The sequence below is a fragment of the Wolffia australiana genome, chromosome 3 (genome assembly GCF_029677425.1).
Source record: "Wolffia australiana isolate 7733 chromosome 3, ASM2967742v1".
NCBI lineage: Eukaryota > Viridiplantae > Streptophyta > Magnoliopsida > Alismatales > Araceae > Wolffia > Wolffia australiana.
Window position 1 is genome coordinate 7812438 of NC_135837.1, and position 26998 is coordinate 7839435.

General features: G+C 37.9%; 2 protein-coding genes and 1 pseudogene across 4 annotated transcripts; 2 read left to right on the plus strand and 1 right to left on the minus strand.

Moving 5' to 3' along the window:
• Window positions 1-866: 866 nt before the first annotated feature.
• LOC144700833 (putative glycosyltransferase At5g03795 pseudogene) lies at window positions 867-4378 on the plus strand (annotated as a pseudogene). Its single transcript, XR_013580881.1, has 2 exons — window positions 867-1103; window positions 2560-4378. The product of XR_013580881.1 is annotated as a putative glycosyltransferase At5g03795 pseudogene (transcript).
• Window positions 4379-7346: 2968 nt separating this feature from the next.
• LOC144700835 (putative glycosyltransferase At5g03795) lies at window positions 7347-10078 on the plus strand. Its single transcript, XM_078572387.1, has 4 exons — window positions 7347-7945; window positions 8503-8671; window positions 8922-9270; window positions 9361-10078. The coding sequence occupies exons 1-4, from the start codon at window positions 7531-7533 to the stop codon at window positions 10036-10038; spliced, it is 1611 nt and encodes a 536-aa protein (XP_078428513.1). The 5' UTR covers window positions 7347-7530; the 3' UTR covers window positions 10039-10078.
• A 255-nt stretch (window positions 10079-10333) lies between these two features.
• On the minus strand, window positions 10334-13270 carry LOC144700834 (putative glycosyltransferase At5g03795). 2 transcript variants are annotated; one of them, XM_078572386.1, is made up of 5 exons: window positions 12702-13270; window positions 11976-12144; window positions 11198-11546; window positions 10722-11107; window positions 10464-10642 (listed from the first exon to the last, which is right to left on the minus strand). In XM_078572386.1, the coding sequence occupies exons 1-5, from the start codon at window positions 13114-13116 to the stop codon at window positions 10615-10617; spliced, it is 1347 nt and encodes a 448-aa protein (XP_078428512.1). In that variant the 5' UTR covers window positions 13117-13270; the 3' UTR covers window positions 10464-10614. The 2 variants fall into 2 exon arrangements, with proteins under 2 accessions (XP_078428511.1, XP_078428512.1); XM_078572385.1 differs by having other exon boundaries at window positions 10334-11107.
• Between the last annotated feature and the right edge of the window lie 13728 nt (window positions 13271-26998).

Genomic DNA, 26998 nt, shown 5'->3' on the forward strand with positions numbered 1-26998 from the left:
TATCCAATAAAAATAATTCCTAGGTCTGATTGAATTAATATGGATTTTGCTAAGTTTTTTTAGGGAAATATGGAGGAGAGAGAAAGTGGAGGGACGTATGTACAACTACGTTTGGGCAGCGTTTGGGCGCAGGAAAGAAAGCAGGGACTTTGATGCAAAATGTTAAGAAATTATTATCGCGATGCCAAGTTGCAATATCTCAACCATCGGAAGCAAATCCGACGGATTTTCGTCCATCCCTCACCGTCCATCCTTCGCGACCTCCAGAGGGGACTGTTTTTTCGTCTGACGATATGAAAACCATCCTGTCTGTTCGTCTGGGAACAAATTTCAGTCCTGGTTTTGTTCCAACCTCGTAGATGGGACGATTTCTACGCCTTGGGATGAAAGAACCGTCCAGTCTGCGTCCCTGCACTATAACTGCAATAATGAAGTCCCGTTCTTAGATGGGACAGTTTGGGGTTGGACAGAACGGGATGACGAAATGCGGGCAGATAAAGGGATGGCCGTTCAGTCCCGTCCATAACCGTCACCTGTAATCCGTCCACCCCTAAATGGATTTGTAACGCGCATTATATTATTTTCTATATTTTAAATGTTTTCGAAGGTAAATTTGTCAAGCAAAAGGAATTTATCTAATTGAATATCTACTGCCACGTATTTCTCGTAAGACGAGTCTCTCTCTCTCTCTTATCTTTGCGCGACATCTTTTTTAAATATCGTCCACATCCCACTACATTTTAAATAAAGTTGCATGCAAAGCAGCGTGTCTTCAACGTCATCTTAAAATACACAACTATAGTTGGCTATATAAATATAGTTGATTAATGCCTCTTTTAACCCAAGAGATGCTATTGAATTAAAAATGAAAAAAAGGAACAATATGGGCAAGTAACGTGCTTTATACGCCAAGTTATACGCAAAATTATTGCCGGGATAGTCTTCGTTTTCGTTCTTGATCTCTCTCTTGTCTCCGGAGACGTTGATCAACGAGCACTATCAGAAAGTATGTGAGAAGAAGATTTAAGAAGAACAAGAACAGAAATAGAAGAAATAGAAGATCAAGAATATCCAAACGATGTCTCCGGCGAATTTGCCGTCTGGTAAGCAGCTAAATTCCCAAGCGAATAGAGAGAACAGAAGAAATTTACAACGCCACATCTTAATTATTTCCCCATGTCGTTTCTTTGATCATGATTATGATGGGTAAAACCAAACTTTCTACTGTTTTTCTCAAATTTTTTTTCTCATTTAGATGTTACCATTTGTTTCTTCACTTATAGATTCTTTGGGTGTTTAGATTTATCAATGTATTAAAGACGACTCATTCATGTGACAGTTTCATCGGGCCTATCTTATCTGAATTGATAAAATAATTGCTTGTATTTTTGCCGGGAATTTTTTTCTTGATGTTTATTCAAACTGTGGAATTCGACATTGGATAGTGACCTTGAATTTTTATAAAGTAATTACTTCACAATTTTCAATTAATATGACAATACTCGGCTCATAGCTAACGGAGATTTTGTTGTCTCTCATACTGAGACTATTATACTAAATGATTCGAGTGAATGACTTAGAAGGCTACCAGCGTTTCATTGAGATTTTCAGTTTCTTGTGATGAGAAATTTCTCTTCCTTCTCTATTGTGCGCTCACTTGATTTCCCCCAAAAGAAGAAAAATATAAGTTTGATAGAGTTCACATTTGGTATGATTAATATAGGATATTTGAAGAATTATCTCTCAAATGTTAAGAATGTGTTGCCGAAACAGGAATTGACATGGAGAGGGATATTAACTTATCAAGCCTTGAGGCAGAGCTTGCAAGAGCGAGATATCTCATCAAACTAGCTTCAAAAGATTACAATCAACGTCTATTGGGCCTGCTAGCTATGTTCCTCTTGGGCCGATCTACAAAAATAAGAATAAATTTTACCGGTACTTCTCTAAGATCATGAAATGATCTTGTAGATTCTAACTTTGAATTATTCCCACGAGATACTGTAGACCACAAAAATTCAAACTGGCATCGTCATTGAAAAACTATGCTTCATTTAGAAACTTATACGTTTACATCCAGTATCATCTTAAATGGGAATAACTTGATATCAAAGATGGCTCAAAGAAGGAAACCAACATTTTCTTTGGGATACATAGTGACCTATATAACTATCATGTACATATCTATGATCCGTGGGAAATAGTGGACTCCATTAGCAGTTCCCACACCAGATTTCTGACCTATAAACTACTCCTTTTTAATAAGAGTTTAATAGATACAAATATGTACCTTCTAAATGCCACTAGAAAGGGTTGTTTTAAGAGTAGATCTAACACCTGACTGAGAAAGTATTATGAGGTACCCATCATCCAGCGTTTTCTCTTGTAGTACTTAGCATGAAGTTTTTAAATAAATGGAACCAACAATCTAAACAGCTGCATCCTTTATTCTCTAGGCACCCACAAACTAATGGGCATAACTAGAACCAAGAAAAATAAATTACATGAACCTCATGAAATTTTCATGACTTAGTTTTATTTTTCATTTTTACTTTCCAGGAGTTATCTAGAAGACGTTTAGGGTTTCTGTCTACGAGGAAGGAGATCCTCCTTTGTTCCATGACGGTCCCTGAAGGAGCATCTACTCCTCGGAAGGGCGATTCATTTACGCCATGGAATCAGGAAGCACCTTCCGAACCAGCAACCCAGAACAAGCCCATGTCTTCTTCCTTCCCTTTAGCATTACAAAAATGGTAAGATTCATCTACCGGCCAGAAAGCTTTGACATCAGACCCATGAAGAAAACCATAGCAGACTATGTCAACATGATAGCCTAAAAGTACCGCTACTGGAACAGAAGTATGGGTGCGGACCACTTCATCTTACCTTTGCCACGACTGGGTTATTCAACAAGTTTACTACAAACCCTAATAATATCACCCAAGGGAAATTCAACAAGTCTGCAGGCCCCAAAAGCTTCATCTTCGGAGATCCATCTCTATTCTCTACCAAAGCTCCATTCGGGTTCTCTGCAACGCCAACACTTCGGAAGGATTCAATCCTTTGAAAGTTGTTTCACTTCCGGAGATCAATCTCAAGACCGATCACACTGCTGGAATTATCGACGGGCCGTCGTCTTCTTATCGACCCCTTCTCTCGCCTTTTTCGCGAGAGGATTGCACGAACCGATCAGGCCATTGCTGCTAGAACACTGGAAGAACAAGGACGATGATATGCAACGATATGATAAGAAATGCCAAGTTTTTCAAATGCCCAAGTGGGTACGAAGTGGCGAGCCCAAGAATTGTGGAGGCGATATATTTCGAGTGCGTGCCCGTTGTCATCTCCGCCGGTTACGTGTTGCCCTTCAGCGACGTACTGAATCGGAAGTCCTCGATCCAGGTTGAGACGAAGGATATTCCAAACTTGAAGAAGATTTTGCTTGATGTGTCTCCCAGGCAGTACATTAGAGTGCAGCGGAGAGTGCGGCTGGTTCAGAGGCACTTTGTGGTTAACTCCCCGCCCAAGAGGTTTGATGTTTTGCATATGATTCTTCACTCAATCTGTCTCAGAAGGTTTAATATCCGGTTCAATCCAGCAGCAGCAGGGAAGTAGTTAGTGGGAATAGGACCGCTAAAAAACATAGCGGTACAACCATAGCTCGTTTGAATAATACGTACGTATCAGAGAGAGGCAAGTCCTGTTAATGACAAAGTATTCTAAAATAGGTTTTGAAAACATATGAAATACATTGATGAAGATAGTATGAAATACATTAATGAATATGTGAATTATGAACTGATCCCTGACCTACCCTCAAGATGTTCTTATGTTGGCATTGTGCCGGCCCCTATCGCTGGTATGGGGAAAGAGGGACTGTTTGGATGGGCCTATTTGGGGCCCCTTTTAAGCCTAAAGAAGATTACAGCCAACCAGAAGTCTATTTCCTTGCACTGGTGAAAGATAAATCACTATGTTCATTCCCTTTATCTTCTCCAATCCCTCCACTCTCTCCTTTGGTTTAATATCCCCCTATCTTTAGTTATTTCAAGTTTCTATTTCCTGCTCTGGTGAAAGAAAAATTACTATGTTCATTCCCTTTATCTTCTCCAATCTCTCCGCTCTCTTCCTTGGTTTAATATTCCCTCTCTTTAGTTATTCTCTAGTGACTGTCATGTGAACTCTCAGAGGATCTGCTCTATCGCAGCATATGAAAAGATCAACCCAAGACTAAAGACCAAGGACAGTGTCGTATCGTTAATGGACGTGTACAGTACCTCTCTATTATGCCGTCATATTTATCTTGTTCAAATTGGTATTTTCCCTATTTTACTCTAGCACTGGGACATCTTTCAACATCTTCATTCATTGGCTAATCTTGCACAGCTCTGGAAATTCCTCGTCATCAATTCCTGGAGTATATATTTGATTCGTTGGAACTCTAACCAATCAGATAAGCCTACACCGCTATGTAAGTCTAACAAGTTGGCCCATCCGATTCATAGTGGGCTGATCGTGAGTTGGCTCAACTTCTTTTCAGGCCACACGATTTTTTCTAGGGCTCTATTTACTCCCGGAAACTGAAGCCAATTTTTTTTAGTTTCGAGGGACACCCTGAAGATATTATCATACCATGAGAACGATCAAATACTGTGCTAACCCTCGTATTGTGGCATGACCATCTTTATTTATATATTCCTAATACTATTATTGATTCTGGGAACAAATTTATTATTTTCGCGGTAGACCCTTGCGATATTGTCATTCCAGAGATAGGTCCAGGTGCAAGGTGTATCCTCTTATTTTAACAGGATCATTTATGGTAATAGTAAGAAATAACTTTTTTGGGTGATTTATCCGATGGATAACGTTGTGGAGCAGATTAAATTCTGTTGTCAAGATAAATCTAAAATCTCGTTGATACCCACAGGAAAGTCAAAGTAAGGTTTCAGCCCAACCATTAAATAAATAGTGTTGTGAAGCAAGGCACAAGTTTATGAGCGTCATATGTTAATAGATGAGTTCTTTCATAATCTCTCGTGAAAGAATTAAATGCTGAAACATTTCTCAGACATGTGTATGACATGGACATTCAATTATCTCATTATAAGAATGACGCATAATTTTTTCCTGTCACAGCTAGACCCAAGAGATTTTTTAATGTTATGCCTGTTCGAATGCTGGACAAGAACATCTGTTGGCCATCCATTGTTATTTTTATGAGCAACTATGGTGTTTTCTGCCTACCCAGACAAATTCTATATCAATAGCTTACAAAAGTTTTTTAAAAATGCTATGAGATTTATTTTATTGTAGTATTCTATGAAATGATAGTTCATCAAATGACTACAATTTTAGATGATTTTTGAATTTCGACCTTCTTATTCTTCCATGGTATATGTAAGTATCCACACTATGCAAATTGTTTGGACAAGAGATCATTAAGGGATGAAAGCCCTTGGATACATCTAAAGATACTGATGAAACGTTATATTTTCACTAGTTCACTATCACAGTTCCTTTATCATGAGAACAAAATAAAGAACCCTTTCTATAATTTGTCATATTTCAGACGTTTAAACATATAGATTTATAAACTTATAAAATTAGGAGAGAAGGAGAGAAATGGATATATCAATTGATATAGAGGATAGATATAGACAGGGAGCGTGACACATGGATAGATATAAACATATTTATGGACTGATAAATTTAAATATGAAAAGATGGAATATAAGTATCAGTGCAATGACAAGGGTATTTCCTTGAATGAATTAGACTGAGAAGGCAGTTTTTATACATTGACATATTCATTACGGATACTTAATGCGTTATGATGTGCGGATTTAGATACACACTGGGGCCCCCTTTATTCGTGCCACAACCATGCTCGGAGAGAGCATCTCCGAAATGAAAAGAGAGAATCTTGTATAATTTTATGAATGCATACTGTGGTATCTGAGAAATATTGATGCATTCAAATATTCACTCATGTTTATCAGGTTAAATCATACAGAAGATGTTTTTTAGATTTTCTAATTCAAGTGGACATCGTGAGCCAGGCTTTCTCACATGAAATTAAGAAAGGGTCAAAAGAAAGCAACACACTGAACATATATTTGAAAACTAATGAACTTTGACGCATGTTTTTGACTGATTACTTTGATAACTAATATCAATTTTGTGATTCAAAACATAAAAAATGTTTTTATTTCAGAAATGATGGTGATGTATTGTGCTACTAAATAGAATTCAACAAGACAGCATGGGTACTTAAATTAAAAATGTAAAATTGGAAGTGATTATGTGTACTTTGTTGTTTAGTGTTATGATTTGAATGTTTCCATGTTAATTAAGACTAGGGTTAATATTATGATATATTCATAAACTGAGGGTGAAATGAAAGTTTGATTCACAGCAGCTCATTAGAACAGTATGAAGAATAAATGACATTTTATAAATTTAACAGATTATACTCAATTCAAAGAACATTTAATTACAACTTTCTCAGATGGAGCATATCATTTTGGAACACTGAATACAATGGTGACTTAGGCGTCCTTTATAAACATATAAGAGATTGATCATTCTAATATCTAGGACTTCAATTTATTTTTGGGAAATCAAAGATAAAAAAGTTGATGAGAAATCGATATTATTTACCAGATTACATAATCCCTTCTATTTGTTAGCGCCTCATAAACATACTTTAAAAAAATGTAAATAAAAAAATATATGGGAAGGCATCAAGGAGGCCTTAATGTATAATTCAGTGTTTTGATTCATCGTTAATATTAATTATCTCGGAGTGTGACACTAGAATGTGATACACAGTTCAAACTCGGTGACTTAAACCTAAAACAGTCGTTTTTATACTCCATCATTTATTAATCTCAGCATCGACACAACAACTTACCTTATAATATAAATTATTTCTCGAGCAATTGACATGGCAATTTGGTGGCCCAATTACATGAAGAAAATATTATGGTTTGATGAGCATGGACAATATTTGTCTATTTTGAATGAAATGAGTTCGTGCTAATGACACTACTGTTATTCTATGAAATTGTGTTTTGTCAAGTAATTTGTCAATTATTCGGTCTAAACTATTCTCAACGCATGCTTTACAAGATTACTGACTCTAAACTAGTTTCTACATAAATTATCAAATTATTGGTGCCACCTGTCCAGCATACGCATGGCCAGATGGAAGACTGACGACAGTTTGGGGAAGCTCGGATAACTAATCGTCATCCGTCCCCTAACCTTACCCTGATATTCTTCTCTGTAACAAATTTAATTGTAGGGTCTTCAATGGCATACCATAAAAGGTACAACGACCCGGGCGACCAAGTTAACACAAGGCATCACTTCTCGGTGCAGAGAATATTTAGAACAAATTTCCAACCATCTATCTAATAGAGAGCTTGTCAGAATCCGAAGGAATCCCACTAGTTCAGGGGGTCTTTCGACGTTGCAAGAGAGGAGGCTTTATACAGGCTCGGTCCTCTGTCTCAGAGGAGGAGCATGTCAAAGCCCAACGCATGTACTGCTTGCTGGGGGGATGGAGGAGGCCGCCGGCGAGGCGGGTCGTCTTCTCTAAAACTGGCGGCTTTCACCGCCGTGGTCATGGCGGCATCGGTGGCAGCTGTGATACTTCTCAATTTCGCTCCTAATCTCTCCTCTTCCCCCTCCGCCTCCTTCTCTTTCCCATCGTCGTTCTGGTCGCTGAAGAACTCTCCAAGTCAACGCCGAAATCCCCTCACCGATCAGAGCGAAGCGCTCCCGGAGCAGAAGATTGAAGAAGAAGAAGAGGAAAAGAAGAAGCAGGAGAAGACGGAGGAGGAGCAAGCGGGAGCTGGCCTCCAGCTAAACCAGACGACGTCGCCGTTGACGACGTCGATGACGACTCCCGCACCGTCTCCGGCCAAGTCTCCGTCTGGTAAGTACCGAAAAGCCCCCCCTCCAGCGAGAGAGGAGAGAAGGTTTACGAGTTACGTCACGTGTCCGTAAACGTACCTTCCTTTGCTCGCCAAGTGTCCAGCTGCATTGATGATTCACAATTCTGCGCCATGAACGTGGCTATCGCGCACGGGTTTAAGCGATCGTAGTCTTCATTCATAGATAAGGACAGATGAACCAACAATATTTATGAAAATTTTCACTTATATACCCTATAATCAATATAGGTGTTAAATATCGCGATTAATTTTCCCCGTAAACGAATACACCGAGAGATCTCGCCGCTTTTTTTTCTTAGGCTCTGTTGACTTTGTTGCTAAGGCATAAGAGTTTGGTTTTATGCGGTAGTTCCAGCGGATCTATCTTATCCGATATGGTAAGAAGAATAGAATTGTCTTCTGCTCTGATTTATGCCGATTCCTAATGTAGTGATCGGATCGCAAAGAAGAGGAATATGTGTCTGATAGACTTTAACTCTTGGTAGAATAATATTTCTAGAATTATCTCTCTCGTCTTAAGAGTGGGTGGCACACACAGGAAGCAACGCGGAGAGGGATAGGAGCTTATCAAGACTTGAGGAAAAGCTCGCAAGAGCGAGATACAGCATCAAACTAGCTTCAAAAGATCAAAAAAATTCATCGTCTCTCAGGCCGGATAGCTATGTTCCTTACGGGCCAATCTACAAAAACCCGAATGCATTACACAGGTAAATCGCAAATATCTGGCGTCTAAATACTTTTATATGCTCAAATGGGAATATTCAAGTACTAAAGATATTGCTGGAAACCTATGTTTTCCAAAGGGGCACGACAGCACGCTCTAATTGTACTTGATATGAGTTTTTAGGGAAATGAGAACGCAGAACCCAAACTGACGGATCTAGTATTCTTTAACAGACTTAGAACTTGAAAGTTCATGTGATTGTCATAAGTTTATTTTACATTTTTATGTTGCAGGAGTTACCTTGAAATGGAGAAGAAGTTTAGGGTTTTTGTATATGAGGAAGGGGAGCCTCCTCTATTCCATGACGGCCCATGCAGAGATATCTACTCAATGGAAGGTCGATTCATTTACGCCATGGAATCGGGAAATACCTTCCGCACCGACAACCCAGAGAAAGCGAACGTCTTCTTCCTCCCCTTCAGCGTCACGAAGATGGTTATGTATGTCTATCGGCGAGAAACATTCGACATTACACCCATGAAGCAAACCATTGCTGATTATGTCAACATCATCGCCCACAAGTACCGCTTCTGGAACAGAAGTATGGGTGCCGACCACTTCATCTTATCCTGCCACGACTGGGTAATTCAACAAGTTTACTTCAAAACCTAATAATCACTTCGACCAGGAGACTTCCATTGTTAATCCTGTGTAGGGCTTGCCCGTCTGCAGGCCCCAAAAGCTTCTTCTGCTGAGACCCATCTCTACCAAAACTCCATCCGGGTGCTCTGCAACGCCAACACTTCGGAAGGGTTCAATCCGTTGAAAGATGTTCCTCTTCCGGAGATCAATCTCAAGACCGATCACACGGCTGGAATTATCGGCGGGCCGTCGCCGTCCAGTCGTCCATTCCTCGCATTCTTCGCGGGAGGTTTGCACGGACCGATCAGGCCATTGCTGCTAAAACACTGGAAGAACAAGGACGATGATATGCAAGTCTTCGAATACCTTCCCAAAGGAGTGTCGTACTACGATATGATGAAAAAGGCCAAGTTTTGCATATGCCCAAGTGGGTACGAAGTGGCGAGCCCAAGAATTGTGGAGGCGATATATTTCGAGTGCGTGCCCGTTGTCATCTCCGCCGGTTACGTGTTGCCCTTCAGCGACGTACTGAATTGGAAGTCCTTCTCGATCCAGGTTGAGACGAAGGATATTCCAAACTTGAAGAAGATTTTGCTTGATGTGTCTCCCAGGCAGTACATTAGAATGCAGCGGAGAGTGCGGCTCGTTCAGAGGCACTTTGTGGTTAACTCCCCGCCCAAGAGGTTTGATGTCTTTCACATGATTCTTCACTCAATATGGCTCAGGAGGCTCAATGTCCGGGTCAACCCAGTTGTGGCTGGGGTGTAAATTGAGGATACCATCTCAAAATAATATTTCATCGGAACCAGAGCTATGTGAAAGAATAAATACTATGCTATGCGAGAGAAACGATAGAGCGACATCACACAATCTCCCACACATATTTACTATCAACCTCAACCCAGGTTGTACAGAAAACTACTACTGTTCTATCAAAAAAATATCGTCAGAAACATGTGCTTCATCCAACAGTCTCGTGAATTAATTAGAGGAAAAATTTTAGTTACTCCAAGAATGCATAATCTAGTCTACGAATGCATAATCGCCATTTGTCTTGCATTACTTCACAAAAAGTCCTTTGATCCGCCTTTTTATTTCTTCACGGATGAATTAAATATTTAAATATAACTGATCCCCCTTATGGGTATTTTTTTTTTACTTACATCCCAGCCACCGCTGGGTTGACCCGGACGTTAAGCCTCCTGAGCCAGATTGAATGTAGAATCATATGAAAAACATCAAACCTCTTGGGTGGAGAGTTCACCACAAAATGCCTCTGAACGAGCTGCATTCTACGCTGCATCCTAATGAAGGCTCTTGGAGACACGGCGAGCAAGATTTTCTTCAGGGTTGGAATATCCTTCGTCTCAACCTGGATCGAGAAGGACTTCCAATTCAGTACGTCGCTGAAGGGCAACACGTAACCGTCGGAGATGACAACGGGCACGCACTCAAAATATATCGCCTCCACAATCCTTGGGCTCGCCACTTCGTACCCACTTGGGCATATGCAAAACTTGGCCTTTTTCATCATATCGTAGTATGACACTCCTTTGGGAAGGTATTCGAAGACTTGCATATCATCGTCCTTGTTCTTCCAGTGTTTTAGCAGCAATGGCCTGATCGGTCCGTGCAAACCTCCCGCGAAGAAGGCGAGAACGGGTCGCTGAGAAGGCGACGGCCCGCCGATAATTCCAGCAGTGTGATCGTTCTTGAGATTGATCTCCGGAAGTGAAACATCTTTCAAAGGATTGAATCCTTCCGAAGTGTTGGCGTTGCAGAGAACACGGATGGAGTTTTGGTGGAGATGGGTGTCCGCAGACGAAGCTTTTGGGGCCTGCAGACGGCAAGCCCTACTCAGAATTAACAATTGCAGTTTCTTTGTTAGAAGTGATTGTTAGGTTTTGAAGTAAACTTGTTGAATTACCCAGTCGTGGCAAGATAAGATGAAGTGGTCGGCACCCATACTTCTGTTCCAGTAGCGGTACTTTTGGGCTATGATGTTGACGTAGTCCGCTATGGTTTTCTTCATGGGTCTGATGTCAAAGCTTTCTGGCTGGTAGACGAATTTTACCATCTTTGCGACGCTAAAGGGGAGGAAGAAGACATGGGCTTGTTCTGGGTTGCTGGTTCGAAAGGTATTTCCTGATTCCATCGCATAAATGAATCGCCCTTCCGAAGAGTAAATGCTCCTGCAGGGACCGTCATGAAACAATGGAGGATCCCCTTCCTCGTAAACAAAAACCCTAAAGGATTTCTCCATTTCCAGATAACTCCTGCACCATAAAAATTGGAAACAGAATATAATCAGGTTAATGACATGTCGCTTCCGTTCAGTTTCTAGCTTAACGTACTATTCATAATGGTGAGGGAAGATTAGACATGTCAATTCAAATTGCTGGTTCCCGCTCTTATAAAAACTCGTTTAAAGTACTACTAAATACGCATTTCATGAACATTAAGAAAACCTAGGTTTGCCTAATCAAGATATCTTTGATATCAAAGGCACCACATAAATGTTCCATTGCTTCACCGAGTCGAAATGGTTTTGCCTCACGTGAGATGAAAGCAAAAAAAGAGTCATTAGTCTTAGCCAATAAAATTTAATCCGTTAACAACAATGAGTTGTCTATCTAGAAATTAAAAAATACTCCATTTGGTACATGTTGAATGTACAAATCCGAGCCATGAAATTAGTGATTTACCTGTGAAATGCATTCGGGTTTTTGTAGATTGGCCCGTAAGGAACATAGCTATCCGGCCTGAGAGACGATGAATTTTTTTGATCTTTTGAAGCTAGTTTGATGCTGTATCTCGCTCTTGCGAGCTTTTCCTCAAGTCTTGATAAGCTCCTATCCCTCTCCGCGTTGCTTCCTGTGTGTGCCACCCACTCTTAAGACGAGAGAGATAATTCTAGAAATATTATTCTACCAAGAGTTAAAGTCTATCAGACACATATTCCTCTTCTTTGCGATCCGATCACTACATTAGGAATCGGCATAAATCAGAGCAGAAGACAATTCTATTCTTCTTACCATATCGGATAAGATAGATCCGCTGGAACTACCGCATAAAACCAAACTCTTATGCCTTAGCAACAAAGTCAACAGAGCCTAAGAAAAAAAAGCGGCGAGATCTCTCGGTGTATTCGTTTACGGGGAAAATTAATCGCGATATTTAACACCTATATTGATTATAGGGTATATAAGTGAAAATTTTCATAAATATTGTTGGTTCATCTGTCCTTATCTATGAATGAAGACTACGATCGCTTAAACCCGTGCGCGATAGCCACGTTCATGGCGCAGAATTGTGAATCATCAATGCAGCTGGACACTTGGCGAGCAAAGGAAGGTACGTTTACGGACACATGACGTAACTCGTAAACCTTCTCTCCTCTCTCGCTGGAGGGGGGGCTTTTCCGTACTTACCAGACGGAGACTTGGCCGGAGACGGTGCGGTAGTCGTCATCGACGTCGTCAACGGCGACGTTGTCTGGTTTAGCTGGAGGCCAGCTCCCGCTTGCTCCTCCTCCGTCTTCTCCTGCTTCTTCTTTTCCTCTTCTTCTTCTTCAATCTTCTGCTCCGGGAGCGCTTCGCTCTGATCGGTGAGGGGATTTCGGCGTTGACTTGGAGAGTTCTTCAGCGACCAGAACGACGATGGGAAAGAGAAGGAGGCGGAGGGGGAAGAGGAGAGATTAGGAGCGAAATTGAGAAGTATCACAGCTGCCACCGATGCCGCCATGACCACGGCGGTGAAAGCCGCCAGTTTTAGAGAAGACGACCCGCCTCGCCGGCGGCCTCCTCCATCCCCCCAGCAAGCAGTACATGCGTTGGGCTTTGACATGCTCCTCCTCTCTTGCAACGTCGAAAGACCCCCTGATCTAGTGGGATTCCTTCGGATTCTGACAAGCTCTATTAGATAGATGGTTGGAAATTTGTTCTAAATATTCTCTGCACCGAGAAGTGATGCCTTGTGTTAACTTGGTCGCCCGGGTCGTTGTACCTTTTATGGTATGCCATTGAAGACCCTACAATTAAATTTGTTACAGAATGAAATCTCGGTGTAAGACACAGATAGATAGCTATTAGAAAAATATCTATATTCGTCTTTGTCAAGTCTAGTGTAAAAAATAAAGAATCTTTTTTCCCAAGAAACGTAGCCGATAACCAATCACAAACAGTTATTCAGTAAGATAAACACTTGGGTAGATAGCTTCAATGGGACCACATGGCAGAAAAATTATATGAAACATGAAGTTGCTATAGTCCTTACCACTATACTGATTTATCTTTCTGTTAAAGAGAGCGTTGGAAATTTTTAGATGGATATATAAAATTTTAAATGGAAACGTTCAATTTATTCGGAGAAAATTTTCAGTATTAAATAGTCTATTTCATATGAGACTCATGGAATAAAAATTAATTGTATTTGATTATGAGACCATGGCAATAGATATAAATGTGTGGATTGAGCTCCATTAATGTGTTTCATGAATCAATAAATGTAACTATAACCTAGGTAATAATTCCACTGGGAATCTAACTTTTATGTGATAAATAACACTAAAAAAGGTTTTATTGAGGGAGGCATCTCGTACAGATAATGGCTGTTGTCAAAATAATAACACTTCGTAAGTTGGTTAATTTGTGTTAGTATTTGTATGTTTTCCAATTTATTTCGATAAATTAAAATTTACTCTTGGCACTGATTGCATATATTGGCACCACCGTCATTTGCATGCTTCTATTCTGTTTACTTTTATTTATTAAATATATATGACATTAGTATATGCATTTGAATCATATTTAAATATATAAATTTGTAATGAATGATATTAAAACATACCTCCATCTCAACTATGAAATAGGATTATTTAAACATAGCTCCATTTCTATTTTGAATTTTCTCTCTCATTGCTCAGTCTTTTCCAAGACCTCTCTCTTTGATATGAAAACCAAAATCTACTATTCTAAATCTTATTAAGTTTGTTTTTGTTGAGAAAAAACTTCATGTTCATTATTAACATGAAAACACAGCCTATAAATTTTAGAATATAGTCTTCTCAGACTGGAGCCAGATGCCATGATTTCTAGATGCCAATTTTATTTCACGTGTAACATTACAGGAGCTAGACCAAAAAAACTGATTCCAGATCCTATGGAATTGTAATTTGATTACAAGTAATTTTTGTTTTCCAAAAAATTAAAATCATCCTGTGGCGCTATCAATAGGTTAGGACTAGGAAATATATGGAGCTAGAGAGTAATAAGTTTGTGTGTGAAAATTAGAAACAGAGCACAAGTGAATTGTAACCAGGAACAACTGATATATAAAATAGAGAAGTGGTAAATAATTTTGATATTGGAACATCTGTTATGATTTTGGCATTCCTTTTTTAAAGGCCTCTTTAAAAAGAATAGGCAACTTAGATTTATTCAGCTATTTTCTTTCTGAATTTTACCAAACAAACATGGGATGAATTTTATTTATTTCATTTTAATATAATTCTTCAACTAGATTTATTCACCACGTTTTATTATAAAGAAATTCATATTTGAGACATTCATGAGAAACCACATGAATTAATTGATCAATTATTAACAGTTCTCTGTAAACCTTTATAAAAATGTGACTTACATGACACAGTCCTTTTCCTATATAAATTAAAATTTCATCGAAAATGAGTTAACCCATTGATCATGTGATCAGATTTAATTTTTTTTACATAGATGAAAGCAATGAACTTAAAATTTGAAGGTATTTGAATATATATTAGCTCATCACTCTTGCTCCAGGTCTTACAAGTAATTGGTAACTGTTTTCATATTTGATCATGATTCGACTGTAGGCATGTTGTGTTTATTAATGTTTGACCAGGACATTCAATTTTCTATTCATTTTCAAAATTATCAGAAGTACCTAAAGCATTTTGTATCAAAATTCATGACTTTAAATATTAAAATTCCAGGATTATGGACGTAATTTTCAATCATAAAATATAACCTGATGCTTAACACCAGAGTTGTAAGGACTCTTTTGGATGAAACATCCTATTGTATAAAATGTTAAAGGGTTTATCATCAAGTTATGAAACCTTTGTTATAACTATTTTTTTAGAAGTCAAATTAAAATATTCTTATTAAACATTTCTTACTTCCTATTTGTTGAACCCACAAGTTTTTTATTTATCCATATACCTTTAAATATGATAAATTGAATTGATATTTGTATTTATTCAGAAACTTATGATGGATTTAATTTTAACTAATGTGACACAATGAAATATGTGTATAGAGGATTTGATCTTGATATCCCCACCTCTTTAAGTTCATGTGGATTGAATAAATCACAGAAATGGATACTTAAAATGCATTACATAGTTTTTCTATATCTCATTTGTCAAAATCAGTTACCGATGAATTTGACATCGGCTAAGGAAACTTGAAAATATCTGGAATCTATATCATAAATCTCAGCACTGGATATCGATACCATAAATCAGTTGCCACAGTAACAATATCTGGAGTCTATATCTGTAATGATATTGGTATATATCTGGAGCTTGAGCTTCGGATCCCAATATTGGATATTGGTTTTTTCAATATTGGTTATAGAATTTTTCTTACATCTGTATAATAATATGATATTCTATTTTAGTTATCATTAGGCACCAAGCTGAAATTTTCTAACTTATATGGGAGGACACTCACCTCCTCCTTTCTCATCTAAATCTCTCCCTCTATCCCCAATAAATTGACATCAAATTTAATGCATGAACTTATGGATATCACTACAGCAGATTCATGCCGAACTAAACACTATGGAGACAATTTAAAGTTGAATATTCCATCCATCTTCATTTATGAACTAGATTGGAATCTGATTTTGATGGTTAAGCTTTACTACGACATGCATGACTCAAAATTTCCATACTCTAATGATTAAAACTCAGTATCATTTTTTATATATGGTTCACCTTACCAGATAAAAGATATGTGAATTTGATGTTTCATTTTTATCATATGAATTTCAGGGTTTTAATGGAACAAGAAGAAAAACTGACTTTCACAAATTTGCATCACAAAGACACATACATTTATAAATATTTATGTTTCAGGCTGGAAAAAGAAAATCCAGAAAAGGGTCAACTGTTTCTAAGACACCTCTGTTCAAATTTTTAGAATTAAACATGGATTTTACTAGTAAATACCTGCATTGTAGGACCCCTTAGATGAGTGGCCCATATAGTTGTATCTTTATAAACCAAGTCTATCCCTGGTGCTATACTCTCAGGTGTATTAAAGGGGTGTCATTGATTGGCAACCCAGGAAAGACCATCCACTATCATCTTAAATAACTTAATAAGAAGGGCCAACCTTATATCCAGGTTGGGCTACTAAATCTTAGCTAAACGTGGTGCCAACCACAGATAATTCCACAAGGCACAACTTCAGGGGCTATGAAACATTCTCAAGGCCCGAGTTTACAAGCAACAGGGAAAAAGTGACTTTAAGAGAGGTGTGACTTTAGGAGTGATGAAGATGAATCTGAATGAAGTGTAACAAAAAGAAATGAAATAAAGAACCTCACACTCTCCAGCTTCGAAACTGCTTGGTCACTAACAATAATTTGGACGTTTTCTTTGAAACATCTTCACTTTATATTGAACGATGTCCAATCTCACATTTAATATATGATGGATCGTGTATTGGGACCGGGGTGTGATATGCAGAAGTGAGAATTGAATTTTGAGATGATTGTTGTAACATGGGATTAAACTCTCTACCCCTTCCGGTTCCAACATGGTTTGTGTGGAATCAAAGAAAAAACTAAATTAAGATTCGACTCAGGCCAATCCTCCCTAAAATATGCCTCTTGATGGGTTGAACTCTAATTTCACTATATCAACTAGATCGTCAGATACTATGAAACAATGTTAAATGGAAATTTCAAATGAGTAAATCTTGCTCACTTTTTCTTTGTAGACTTAGAACTGGGAAGTTAAGGTGGCAAGGAAAAATGGGGTCCATATTTTTGAAGGCACTCATTGTCTAGGAATTCTTGATAAGGATGACGGGGAATAAATTTAGACAAGGTTCCACCACTTTACAATGACACTTTAATATAATCAAAGCAATCGATCCCTTGATTTAGGAATATAATATGGGCAGTGGCAGTGTCCACAGTATCTACCAATAAATGTTGTCCCCTCAATTCAAAAATAGATTTTGGCAACAAAAGAACCAAAATTTGACCCCATATAATATACGGTGTGTGGAGCCTCTTTCCAAGTCATATAATAAAAAAATTGTCACTTTTATCCCTAGCTTTTGCTTGGGCACTTCAAAACCAATGAGATATCCTGAGAGTTTAGGGAACCCGACAAAGATACTGATAATTTAGAAGCCTTGAGAAGCTTAGGAAGGCTCTAGAGAAGCTCCATGAATATCAAATTATGCTAGCACAAAGGAAATGTACTAAGAGAAGAAAGCCAATAGTAGGCAGGGGCGAGTAGCTATCCTTTACATTTTACTTTGAAATTAGGGTAGCCTGGTTCATTCAGGAAAAAATAGGTGAACATTTAGTGTGTTTTAGTAGATCAATTGGATTCAATTGGTTTTAATTGTCTTTTGAATTAAATTTGAAAAAGTAGATTGAGTGATTCATTAATTGAACACCTGATGTTTCGTTATGTTTCTAACTAATATAAAAATAACAAATGAACTGAAATAGAATAAGATTTGAGTTGTTCTATTTTTCCATAAGAGAGAAAAAACTTCATTCATTTTGTCCACATAACTCAAGTTGGGTAGCTTTGAAAAAATACCTATAGGAATCCTTTGAATTTATTGAGTTGTCTCTAACACATTTTTGTCTCTCTCATCTTAAACCTGGTTGTTTATTATTATTCATTCCGATTCCTAGATTTGAGATAATTGATATGTCGAGACCCTTAAAAATCATCCTTTAATACAAATTTTAGAAATTTAAATAGCTTTTCGTTGGCAACTCATATATCATTCCCCTCATATACTATAAAAATTGTATTTTGATAGTCTTCCTTAGTATCTCTTAATATGCTTCTATAATTATCAAATTTTTTTTTCCTATTTCGTTCTTATCTTATTGAATGTTAAATGTATATCTCCCAGTACATACACCTTTTTCCTTAAAATAATATAAGCAAATTTTCTCTTCATGAATTAATTTCATAGGCCTTCCATATTATGTTTTAGATTTAAATTATATTTATTTCTAAATATTGATACCTGCAAAGAAAACCTCATCACCTACTATGCATCTGATGAACCAAAAATTAGGGCTGAATATGTCGTTTGAGGCTTCTGGTTTATGCAACAATATTTTTTCTTATCGATAAACTCAGAATTAGGGTAAACATTATGTTTTTGAAAATTTGAGTTTAGTCGATAAATTTATAAACCTATAATCGTAAATCATTTAGTTAGCAAGTGATGAGTAACGCGCATCTCTATACAAAATGGGTATAAGGGAAGGTACGATCTTAATTGGGTGAAGCACGATGGGGAGAAGAGTTATGCATACGGTAGTGAATGTTTGATGAGAGTGAACAATAAGATGAGATATGGTTAGTTAGGGTTTTACTTTTTAGGGTTTAGGATAGAAGAGGATGAAGAGGCGAGATGGGATCGTGAGGACAACATAGTAGGTAGTGGATATGGTGAGGAAGGTGGTGATATTGAGATAGGATGATGAGCAAAGTAAAGATGCAATAATGTATATTGGTTTTAATGAGAGAGATAGAGGTAGGTGATGAGATCATGATGGTGTAGGATGGGACCTGAAATGGATGAAAGTAGATGACAATGGATTGTTTTATAAGGGCATGGATGATGATAATGAATGAAGGTGATGAATGGTTAAGATGATGGATGATGAAGATGGCTACACTAACAAAGTCGGTTGGAGACGATTCAATGTAAGACGAAAGGCTAACCTTATATCCCTATATCCTTCCGTTATCACGACGTCTTCCTGCTGTAGATTAACCTCCCCACTTGTCTGTTGAACCTCCTCAAACACTAAAGTCACCAAGAAGCACTTGATGGACCTTCAAAACTTCACTTTCTTTCAATCAGCCTAACTAGGAGGATGTGAGTTTAAAGATTTTTTTACAAAAACAGGGGCTCAATTTATAAATCCAACTTTATGGATGGATAGATGACAAAAATATGAAGCTGCCCTTAAAATTTAAGCTCAATCCAAGTTCTGGAAGTTGGATGATTTCTACGGTTTAGTTAATTAAAATATTTCTCTCTCCTCATCCTCGTTAGCGCAGCCCATGTCAATGATTTCTCCTTATAATCAAATAGAAATGTGCCATGTGTGTGCCACATGTACACGTGGCACCTTGTGGTGCTGCCATGTCGTCCGACCATCATTGTTGCATATTCCAAGGAGAGAGAAAGGAAAAGAGAAATAATAATTCTTTAAACATATCTTTCTCGATCCATGGAGCGTATTATTACAAAAAATAGCTTATTTTTTCTGATTGGTCCACATCACCTGCACAGGAAAAGTAAAAAAACCCAAAATATATTATAAATTCATGTTTAATAAAATAAAGGCCCAAATAAATATATATTACAACTTAGAAAAAAGATATTTCCAAATTTAATGTAATTTTTTTAAAAAGCATATTCTCACTCAGAAAACTGTATTCTTTAAGAATCTGCTGTCAAAAATATATCCAAAAATACATAAAAATACATACAATTTGGAATATCATTCTAAAAATCAATTTAATCATTTAAAGCTTGATAAAATACATATATAATTAATTTAATGCAAATAAGCATGTAAATATAGTCATATTAGGCTCCTAAAAATGCATGTCATCACTTATCATCAAGGGTTGAACCCACATAGAAAAAGTATTGAATAAGTGAATTTTAACCTAAGTATTAGATAAGTGAATTTTAACCTTTTTATTTTTTATTTTTTAAATTTTTATTTAAGGACTTAAATCTAATTTAAGCAAAAGAAATTATTGAAAACTAATTCCAAATAACTCTAAATGAATTTGAAAGTTGTTTTAAAATTAATCTAATTTATTCTGATGTTATAAAATAATTTAAAAATACTGTTTATTTCATAACTGAAAGGGTTTAATAAAATTTCACGACTGAAAAATACTGTTTATTTCTGAAATACTACATTCGTCAGTGCACGCCGTTTGATCAATGATCCTGCCGGGTAAGCTTTGAGCTTAAATTCTTTCTGGTTTCTACTTGCCCATCATCTGCAAGGTCATTAATTATGAGAACTAATCAGCAGATCGGATTTAGGAGTTAGAATAATTCACCTACATGTCTTCATCTCTCTTTATGATTGCAATCCCTACAACTATTTTAAGGAGAAACTGTCGCATTTGACATTTACAGGGAAAGAAATATCCGAGTTTGTAGAATCTGAGAAATTAGAGCTATTACGATTCAATTTGAAAGAGGATCTCACTTCAATTAGTCATTTTTATATAACTATGATTTATATTCTTTGAGCCATTGTTATTATTTTGTGCATTTTTTGGAGGTATAAACATATCTTTCCAATGAAATTTTGTGGATGTTGTAATGGTTCATTTTGAACCATTTTGCACACAGGTCAATGTTCTGCATACAGGTTGATGTTTAATTTAAAATTTACAGATTTGATGAATGGTATTTTTGTGGCGAATCATTTTATACATATTTGGTTGAACCCTTAAAAGTTAGGCTAGAACCCTCAAAACTGGATCCTTAGCATTTCGACCTTTCTTTTTTGTTTCCTTGGTTGTAAGACATAATTTCAGTTATAAAGCTTCTATAACTTTATGACAATTATCGTTTCCTGCCCCCGGTTGTCATGTTTTTCATCCTCACTTATCATGATCTTTGTCCTTGTCCTCGGTGGTTGTGCATTGTCCCTATGCCCATCCTCGACGATTGTATCTTGTCCCCATGCCCATCCTTGCCGTTCGCCATCCACGCCATTGATGGTATTTGTCTTTGCCCTCCGCGATCGTCATTTCCCTCCTCATTGTTGTCGTACCCTTCTGCATCCTTGGCCATCGTCCACCCGTAAGTTACAGGAGTCCACCTGTCCTCCACCATCCTGGTGGTGAAGACATCAAGCATCATCATGGGACGCGCCGCCACCATCATCCGAGATGCCCCGCATCCTGACTCATCACCAACATCAACTGAAGAATCGCCTTGGTAGCGACCAAGTCAACGCACCGGCATCAACTTACACATGACATGTCCCGCATCATGACACCTCGTCAACACCATATCCAAAACTGCCCTTTGACGTGACAGAATAACATGTCGTCTAGTTTACTTTATTTCTCGTATTTTCTCTTTCCTCCAAGGCGTATAAGTAGGCCAAAGTTGTAAGAAACACTTAGCGAATTTCCTTTTGAATTGAAGTCTTCTTCTTCAGAAAGAAAGTTTGCCCTATTGGTCCCCTCCCGAGCTACCGCTGCCGCTGCCGCTGCCTCTTGCAGTCGCCACTGTCGCCATCGAGGAAGGACCACTCCTACCACCCACCCATCGACTGACCACCACCCTCGCCCTACGCCCTGGCCGCCCACGCCCTTCCCCCCCGTTGCCCGTGCCCTTCGTGTGCCTAGCTGCCCGCGCCTACCGTGCGCCCGGCTGCCAGCACACGCCGCACGCTCGGCCGCCTGCGCTCGCCGTGCCCTCGGCCGGCCGCGTCCCTCGGCCGCCCGTGCGTGCCACGCCCTAACCGCCTGTGTCCGTGAGCCCCCGGCTGCCCTCACGCGCCCGCCGTGCCCCTAGAAGCCCTCGCAGCCACTTGTCTTCCCGACACCCTATCGAAGCGCGTGTCAACTGCCCCACCAACGACGCGTCGAGAATTTCCCACAGCCTCTTCACACACTATCTAGTGCCGAGGTACTTCTACACTCTTTGGTGTTCATGTACTTCTACAATCTTTGGTGCCCGGCCGCCCGCACCCCACCGTGCCCCTGGCCGCCTGCGCCTTCCGTGCCCCTCGGCCGCCCGTGCATGCCGCGCCCTAACTGCATGTGCCCGTCGAGCCCCCAGCCGCCTGTGCGCTTGTCGTGCCCCTGGATGCCCTTGCAGCCACTTGTCTCCGCAACACCCTATCGAAGCGCACGTTAATCGTCCCGCCAATGACGTGTCAAGAATTTCCCGCAGCCTCTTCACGCACTATCTAGTGCTGAGGTACTTCTACACTCTTTGGTGTCCGTGATCTTATTTCAGTGTTCTTCGAGCGTTCATCCACCGTTGTCGGATTTGATTGGATTTAGAATCTTCAAGTGACTAGTTGAATAGGTCTTTGAGTCTTCTAGCGATCGTCATTTGGATTTATTGAACGTGCTGCTTTGTTTTCACCGCGGCGGTTGTAAGACAATACTCCCGCCCTCGACGAGGAAAGGGGATGCACCATCATTATTTTCACTGGATTTAAATCTTCGAATTCAATCATGTGAATTGTGGTCTGTTTTATCCCATCCCTCCCCTAGTCATCCTTGTATCCAGTTCCCATCGTCACCCTGTCAACATCTCCTCTAGCCACCCTACATCACCCCGTCATCCCCTAATCATCTTGCATCACATTCCCATCCCCTTCTTATGCAGTCCCGTGCATGTCCTCAGCATTCACCGTCGACACCCTTGACGGTCAGCATTCCCCTCGTCGTTGTCGCCATCCCCCTCTATGTCCTTGACCCTTAGCTTTTTAATTGACTAAATAGATTTCTATAGTTTTTTATTGATATTTTTTATAATTCCGTCATCCGCAAAATGTTATTTGCCATCCTCATTCTTCTGCTCATCATTTCTGTCATCTTTCATCCGTACAGATGACGGATGACTAAAGGCTCTCAGTTCAGTCATCAGTCCGTCGCTCCGAACAATGACGGATGAGAGTTTTTGTACGTACGGATGACGACTCGTCATCCGTCCTACAGCTCTACCTTTAATCATTTGTTCTTGGAGTACAAGAACAGAGCAGAACGATATTTTGAATGACCAAATCGCTCTGCTAATTATAATTAGGAAACAAATCCAAGGGTACATTCTTACAAGGATAGGGGTGTTCTATTTATAGACCAACAATGGTTGATGGATAGAGGGAAAGAGGGAAATAACCTCAAATTTTCAGCCCAAAATTTCTAAATCATTGGATATGATTGTTTAAACATGGAGCAATATGTGTCATCTTCTTTTCTCTCTACGTTATTTTTTTGGCAGTTTCTCTGTTTCAACTTGTCTAGGAACATCAAAGTCAACAATATCATTAGAAATATATGAATAGATTCCAAATTGTATTTTCTGAATTATAAAGTTATTTTCTTTACAAATTTGAGGTGATAAATTCCATTAAATATCAGAAAATTCATTTATTTTTCACATTATAATACGCCTTAAGAAAAAACTAACTAAATCTAAGAATATAATTTTTTGACTAATAAAAATACTTTCTTTATGAAATTTATATAACAAACTATGCCAAAATACCATAAAATAAAAATAAAAATTCAGCCTAAAATGTAATAGGTCAGATTAATCCATAATTGCATGAATTTATGATAAACTTAATGTGAATAAACACTAAATACATGGGATTAATATGAAAATTATCATGTTATTTGTGATCATAAACATCCCTGAGTGAGTGTCATATTTATACATGTAATGTTTTTACGTAATATTAAATTTATGACGATGAATCATTTACATCGTTTAATTTTCTTTTATGACTGCCCAAAAATTTAATTCATATATTTTACTTCAATATCTCTCTCCATTGATAGATTTACCTTTAAATTATCTTTTTCATCGCTTTCTATCTTCTCAATGCACCATTTTTTGTGTTTTTATTTCCATCTAGGATCTCTATTTCTTCCTATATTTCTTTGTCTCCCAAGATATCATCTATCGATTTGTATCACTTCCTATATTGCTCTCTCTCCTCCTCTTAGGAGTTTTTGTTCAGTTAGTGTATACCTTGATCATGCAGAAAGTAGAGAGAGAAAAAATGTAATACACAATCATTTTATGACTTGTCAAACATGTAATCTCTTGAAAATTCTATCTCTCTCTCTCTATCAGTTCATAATTGAAAAATCATTTGATCAAGGACTTATTTGCTATACATGTGTTTCCAAACAATTCTCCATATGGGACATGTTTCCTCAGTTTTCTGCTATATCTTGATTACTAAATATCAGATTTGTTTAGGATATCAAAGATCCAATATTTATTACTGTGTACAAAGTATCTACGGAATGGAGATATCCTCCTTGATATCTGATACTTGCTATAAGTACCTAATAACTATAATGTTTTAACTGAATCTCAGATCCTCTAAAACACAATATTCCCCTAACTATTGTTTTCCAACAAAATCTGCTAACTGTATATTATAATGATAACCTATTTTATATTAAATAGAACAACTTACTACATATATTTATAAATACTAATTTATTTTATTATTTTCTTAATTATAATTAAAAATTAATATTTTTAATTATTCATATTTATTTATAAGATTTAAAAACTATCACATATATCTGCATATTGTTATAGTAGAAACAAATAAATATCTTTTTTATTATTTGTATCGGATATGAACTATGTGAAGGCAGCCTATACTAAACTCTAGTTTTTTTTTTAATTTGGATATCATGGGCATTAATAAATGACATTTTGCTGAAATAACAAAAATATGCTTGGATATATGGGAGTTAGAACTGTGCTGATTTTGTGGGCAGTTGGACCTACGAGCTATAAACTAAGACATGACCTAGTGAGTCTGTGTATTGTATGAATTTTCAATTTTGTTATTTTGCTTCTTTCCTTTCCCCTTATTGACACACTGGCCAACAATGTAAAGAACAAAACACTACATTTACACATTACTATTCGTCGTTAGCTTCGATACTATACTTCTCTCATAAAAGTTAGCTCAACAAAATCCTAATGGGAAAAAGTTTCCTGGCCTGGTTAACAGCTACAATTTGTAGAACAGATACAAAAAAATGCCTCTTCAGACCATAAGATTAACTTCATAATTGATACTGATCTTATGAACCGGTATCTCATTTTTCATGGACTCCCTTCAGAAGATCCACAGAGGCACATAGAACACGTCAGCGCCATTTTTAATATGAATCAATTTGAGAACTCCCATTCAATACCTGGAAGGTAATAGTATTTCCTTCAAACCTCAAAGGTAAGACAAAAAAGGGTGGTCATTAAACTTGCTCCTGAGTTCGTCACTTAGGAAAAAATGAAGAATAATTGTTAAATCAATATTACTTTGATTGGAAATACGAATGCTTTGAAAGGTATTTTAGAATTCACAAAGGGAGTTAATGAGATTTTTATAACCTTGAGAATATGATGAAAGTCCATACCATGGTGTTATCTCAGGTGCATAATGTTTTCTGATCATGGGTCGGTTTAAATCTTTGAAAAGGGTTTGGTAAATGGAGATTGGCACCACTTGGATATATCTAGAGGAGAAAACTTGAGGATGAAGTATGATAATGATGCTTAAGAGTTGATTAAGATGGTTTCATAAAATACTAATTAAAATTTGAAGGTAAAACAGTAAGGTATCATCCAACATTTGAAATGTGGAGTATTATACATGAAATTCATTGGACTCTATGGTGATCTTATACCAGTTCAAAGATTTAACTAGTGTCCATAGCCTTTTAGTGGATAGACTATGTAAAAACAGATGGCTCAAAAGGACTACCTATGGTGAATAATTCTGACACCAATTTGTAATGTTAATTATCTGGTTCTGATTATAAACATGATAAAAATTTACTAACTGTATTAAAGGTCACTGGTACTCTAGGTCCTCTCCCCTAAATAATAACCTCATTTAAAAATAATCATTTACCTAGATTTAAACGTTCATACAACACAACATAAAGTAAACATTGAATAAGTCTCCATGAAAGAAACAATAACAGACAAGAAGCATTCACAAATCCATCGAATAAAAGTGCTCTATGTTACCGCTTAGCAGAGTCCTGTGTTTTTAATAAACAGTCGCTACCCCTTGGTATGTGATGCTTTCCTAATCAAAAGATAGGAGAGCAACCCTTCTCCCGAAGTTATGGGGTCATTTTGCCAAGTTCCTTCGACATGGTTCTCTTGAAGCACCCTAGTATGCTATAATCATTTACCTGTCTCAGTTTGGGGTACGGTCAGTTCACGGGGATGATCACCCTCCCGATTTGAAGTTTTTTCCTGGAATTACAATCTGGCTTGATCCAAACTTATATAAATAATACTAGAATTCTATGGACAGCGAAATGGTTAAGCTTGAACTAGAGGGTCCAAAGCCCACCTTATGTTAGCCACTATATATAACTAGTGAATGCAAAATACTAATAACTTTTGGTGTTTCTTCTAGGGCTGTCAAACCCTAAAGAGGATACACTAAACTAAACCACAGAGAATGCATATTCATCCACTACACAGTACGACACGGTAAACTAAATCACGGTGCAGATTCCTGGAGTAGGACCTTAGGGGCAAGGTGTTCTGGATGGTGGAGAGTTTGGCAGGACTATTAATAGGTCAGGAGGACATGCAACTGGCCGAAAGCCAAACCATCCTTATATTTGGACTTAAGACCTCAAAATGGCTAAGAGGATGTGACACTGCTAGAAGCGCAATGATCCCTCACA